The sequence below is a fragment of the Brassica oleracea genome, chromosome C6, assembly GCF_000695525.1.
Source record: "Brassica oleracea var. oleracea cultivar TO1000 chromosome C6, BOL, whole genome shotgun sequence".
NCBI classification, from domain to species: domain Eukaryota; kingdom Viridiplantae; phylum Streptophyta; class Magnoliopsida; order Brassicales; family Brassicaceae; genus Brassica; species Brassica oleracea.
In genome coordinates this window covers 14,673,182-14,678,616 of record NC_027753.1, presented here as the reverse complement: position 1 = coordinate 14,678,616, position 5,435 = coordinate 14,673,182, and the positions used below count along the sequence as shown (strand labels likewise).

Below are 5,435 nucleotides of genomic sequence, written 5' to 3'. Positions count from 1 at the left end.
TTAAGTATCAGAGAAGGGTCATTGTGGTGGATGAGACTCACCTAAGTGGGAAGTATGAGGGTACTATGTTGGTTGCAGCCGCACAAGACGGTAATTTTCAGATATATCCATTGGCTTTTGGGATCGTAGATGGTGAAAATGATGAATCTTGGGAATGGTTTTTCACAAAATTGGCGAGTTGTGTATCTGCTGAGTATCCTCTGGTGAAAGTCTCCGACAGACACTCCTCAATTATAAAAGCGTGTGAAAAGGTGTTTCCTTGGGCTACCCGAAGAATATGTTATTATCACCTTCAAGATAATATTGTCAAAAAGAATAAAGGGAAGCATCTCTTGTACTTGGTGAAAGGTGCTGCCTATGCTCATACACTTAACGATTTTGATCGGTACATGGATGAGATACGGAGTGCAAATCCGGATCTTGCTGAGTATCTGGAGGATGCCGATGTGAGCCTATGGTCAAGGGTTCATTGTCAGGGAGACAGGTACAACTTAAAAACGAGCAATATCGCTGAATCAATTAATTCCGCACTGAAGCGAGCAAGAGGATTTCCTATTCAGTTCCTGCTGGAGTTCATAAGGGAGAAGCTAGGAAGGTGGCATTGGAAAAGGTGAGGAGATGCTTTGAGTCTTACAACTCAACATAGTCGGTGTGTTGAACACTTGCTTGCTGTTCGAGAGGAGATCGCATATACTCTGAGAGTCCAATAAATTGATGGATGCAAGTTCTTTGTGAAAGGTGGCAATAGGGACTGTAATGTTGATCTGGAACTTCAAAAGTGTGATTGTGGTGTCTATCAAGTCGAGAAAATACCTTGCTCTCATGCTATAGCAGCTGGAACAGCAGCTGGTTTGCATATCTCCACACTTGTATGGCCGGTCTATTCAAAGGATACTTTGTTTGCAGGATACTCAGAGAATATATATCCTTGTGTTGGACAACAAGTTGAGGCACACACATGCTTTCCTCCGGAAGTAAAGCGTGGTCCGGGGAGACAGAAGAAATCAAGATGGCAATCTTGGTTGGAGCTATCCAGGATGAGAGGACGCACACCCCGGAAGCAACACAGGGTTTATAGGTGCTCAGTCTGCAAAGAAACTGGCCATAAGCGTCCACAATGTAAGAACTGACGTGGAAGACCTTGAAGTAAGTCGTCCAGAAGACGTTCTGGTTAGTCGTCCAACGACTTAACTAGAATTCTCTCATGTCTTCGCATCTATCTATCTATCTGTAGACTCTATGTTTTATGAACTTCTATGTTGACGACCTTCTGGTAAATCGTCTAGAAGACCTTCTGGTTAGTCGTCCAACGAAAGGTTACAAACATTACATTATCCGAAAGGTTACTGCACTACCAAACTAATTTCCTACGGAATTCTAGTTTGGTATGAGGATAGGTTACAAAAAAACAACATCCTATCCTGACCCTGTTAACGTAGCCTAATCTACCATACAACAGTACACAAAAGCATCAAGTTCAAATACAAATAACACATCCAATATCTACTCATACGTTCCCAGGTTCTCATCATTGTCTTGGTATTCCCATTCATGGCACATAGAAAGCTCTTGAAATATATCCACCGCCATCTTCTCCCTGATGGTCTTCCCGTTTCTAGGACATAACGCTTTGGGAAATTCCATCCCAAGAGCATGACATTCAATGTACTTCAGAGTGAAGGGGCCACAATCACCAGCTCGGCACCGAGGTACTCCAACGGTTTGTTCTCATATGTGTATGGCTCCAATGTGTATTGAACCTTTTGTTCGTTAGAGACAGTGCACTCAACAAGCAGATAAAGGGCCATTGTGACAAAAGGCTCCATTACCTCATCGAGTTCTTCAGGGCTAATATGTTTGATAATATTGTCCCAGACGACTATGTGCCTCTTAGTGATCGATATCCATATAGCAAACCAATGCTGGTTTTTGAAGTTCACAGGTGCATATATATCATCCACATCCACCCCCCAAACCTTCTTAGATTGGCAAAAAGAAGGTATCTCGCCTGCATGATAATTTCACGCCCCACCAGGGAGTCTTCTTCCTAAACCGTTGGCATCTCCCTTGTCGCTCTTAAAATCAGGGTAGGAGGCTCTCCACTGCCGAGAAAATATATGATCAAGAAAGCACATTCTCTCGCTCCTGAAATTTTGTGGATGGTCTTGGTACCGTCGCCTCAGTAAATTAATAAAAGCATCCATTTGCTGCATATAAAACAATACAAGTCAGAAGAACTACCAGACGACTTACGTATAAGAGTAAGAAGATAGCAGAAGACTTACATGGTCGGTCAGCCATTCTAAGGGGGTTCGGAGGACCTGATAAAACCGACTTGGACATCTACGTGGTTTTTTTTCAGAGTCAGTATATAAGAACTGCAAACACAAAATGTAAATAATCAATCATTTTTTTCAAGAGCTGTTTTATAGGACATTCCAGCAACTTACGGATCTTCTTCCAGCCATTCAGTGAGCTCCTTCGACTTCTTCTTGTCATAGGGTGCAAAAGGATCATAGCCTCGGCCAACCTTTTTGTTTGGAATGATCTGTTTGGCAGTGATGTTTCCCTTAAAAGGAGTTTGCTGTGTGGGAGCAAGTTTCCTTTCTCGCTCACTTTTTTCACGGAGATTCACCATAGCAGTCTCCTTCTTTGTTTGGCTTCTAGCTTCCTCCAAGAGTAAATCTGAAGCAGTGGGTACTTGTTTGTCCAATATAAGAACGCTAGGTTCATCACTCGGTAAGTCGTCTGTAGATTTCACAAGACAGAGCTCTGTCGAGGAACTCGGTTCTGTAGTAACACTCGGTTTTTTGGCTTCTTTCTGTCCTGCTTTCGCCCCATTCACACTTTCACTCTGCAATTTCGAGCTCACAATGTGTTTATAAACTATTAACCAAAGATCAAATTCACACTAGAAAAAAAGCACACATGTTCAGAATCAAGGCATACAATGGTTCATCAAAGCACACAAGAAACAAAGCACATCAGTTCTGACTCTTCCTAACACTTTGCCTAGTGGCTCTCTTCTCTGCAATTTTGGGAGAGGTTTTGGTACTAACCCCGGGTTCGTCAGCAGGTTTTGGTGGATTTGAAGTGGTTGTAAGTTGACGATCATCAGATGAACCCCCTCTGTTGGTGATTCCCACCTTCTTCTCCACAGCTACCATCCTATCCGCCAGTAACTTGAGCTCCTTAAGGCACGTCCCAAAGCCAAGATTAATGGCATCAGAGTCATCCCAAAGCCATCACTACCCGCTTCAGGTGCCTCAGCAGAAACAGAAGACCCTTTACGAGCTTTCTTCCTAGGTCTGCTACTTTCTTCCTTCACAACACTCTCTGACTTCACGGGACTCACTTCATTATTCACTGGACTCACTTCCATCTTCACAATCTTGCGAGTACCGGTGACTGGCCAGCATTCCATGGTCCACTCCCATCCAGGATCATTAAACATGACTTTAATTATGTTATCCGCGGCAGGGTCATCTACGTCTCCGTCCCATTTTGGAAACATTTCATCAAAATCCTTCTGAACGAAGTTCATCCTTCTGAACAAAGTTGTTCACATTAATCTGCAGTAAATAAAAGATATAAACTTAGCTATTTGACGGATTAACAAAGATGGACGTCTTCCAACAAATAGAATTCTCAAACGACTTAACTTTAAGTAGTCTGAGAAGTCTTTTTGTTGGAAGACTTTCCAGAAGATTTAACTTTAAGTCGTCTGAGAAGTCTTCCAACAAAAAGACCACTCAGATTTGACGGATTAACAAAGATGGACGTCTTCCAACAAATAGAATTCTCAAACGACTTAACTTTAAGTAGTCTGAGAAGTCTTAGGGAGTGAAGTTACGTACCTGTCTGTTGATACCCGACTTAAAACATCTGCGTCGTCCTTGGCCACCCTTGTAAGCAAGCAACAGTGGAGATGGTCTGTCTGGTACGGGAGACCCATAATTAGCACCCAATTCTGGCATAGCATAGTACGCCCACACTTGGAGGACTTGTATAAACCCATCAACAGTGTAACCTGTTTCCGTCAAGTCTTTTGCCTTCAGAGAATCCATCAGCACCTTAAACGCCACTCTCCCCCATGGACAATTCTCAAATTTTTCTAAATCCATCACTAGCCTTGCAAGACTAGCCGGTGTAGCGGTTAAGAACTTTTTCCCTTCAATGTATCCTGCGTAGATGGCAAGGTATCCCAGCCGCTTGCGATCATCCCGAGACCACTCGTCGTATCTGTAAAATGCTTTTGTTATCTGTTCAATACTTGGCCCAGTATCGAGATCAACACCCATCCTCTCCCAGAAAGCAGCCATCTCCTTCGTAACCTCACACCTTGGATTTTCCAGGTCCTCGATGTAATCGCAGTTCAGACCAGTGAGGTGTTCAAACTCCAACAGTGAAAACCTCACCGGTTGTGGACCAACGAGACTCCAGAGCTCATACTTCTTCTTGATGTTAAGCTGGAAACTGAGCATATAATGAACCAGCCTTGAAGCATCCAAGCTCCTTGAACTTGATGAACACTCCCAGCTTCGACGCCTTCAGATCCTCATATTCGTCAGCTGTGAGACAATCACATAGAGCTTTAAACAACTTCGTGTCATCAGAATGATACGAAATGCTCCTGGTTGCAGCGGGTTCTTCTCCTAATTTAAACATCCTCGGCAGGAGTTCTGGTAAATCCATTTTAAGGCCTGCAAACAATCACAAACAACCATCTCAAACACATAGGTAGCGCACTATTCTAAATACTATAGAAGACATGCAGACGACTTCCAGGAAGTGAGAAGACTACTCGGACGACTTCTAGGAAGTGAGAAGACTACTTGGTTCCATTCCTGGAAGTCTTCTACGAAGTCTTACTCTCTGGACGACTTACATGTAACTCGTCCAGAGAGTAAGACATCGTAGAAGACTTCATAGAAGTCGTCTGAGTAGTCTTTCAGTAAAAGACTACAATAATCGTCACAACCGACCTCCTACAGATCTCAAAATCTTGTTGAGCATGCATATCTGAATAAATAGAAAAACCATCTTTTAAACAAAAGACGAATGACTTACAGTCGGAGAAGATATTGTCGGAGAAGATATGGTCGGAGAAGATGTGGTCCCAAGCGGTTACAGATCTGCAAATCGAAGGGAAAAAAAGTATCAAGACTACAATTTTTAGGGTTTTTTGGCGGCTAAAGGCCTTAAGACATGAGAAATAACATACCGGCGGCGGAGTTTGGCAAACGAGATTCTAGATCTGAAAAAAAAAAGCGGATGGTCAGTTTAAACTACGAAAATACTCTACGGCATGAAGGAGAAACGAGATTCGTCGTAATCGGAGAGATTACCGGCGAAGAGAACGGCGGAACACGATCACAGTAGGGTTTTCGTCTTGTCGCCTTCGAAATCGCCGTTGGAGAGAAACGGCGCTAGGA

General features: G+C 43.2%; 1 protein-coding gene across 1 annotated transcript; it reads right to left on the bottom strand.

Annotated features, from left to right (window-relative positions):
- Window positions 1-3,518: 3,518 nt before the first annotated feature.
- On the bottom strand, window positions 3,519-4,322 carry LOC106297561. The gene is made up of 2 exons (XM_013733774.1): window positions 3,858-4,322; window positions 3,519-3,572 (listed from the first exon to the last, which is right to left on the bottom strand). The coding sequence occupies exons 1-2, from the start codon at window positions 4,320-4,322 to the stop codon at window positions 3,519-3,521; spliced, it is 519 nt and encodes a 172-aa protein (XP_013589228.1).
- Between the last annotated feature and the right edge of the window lie 1,113 nt (window positions 4,323-5,435).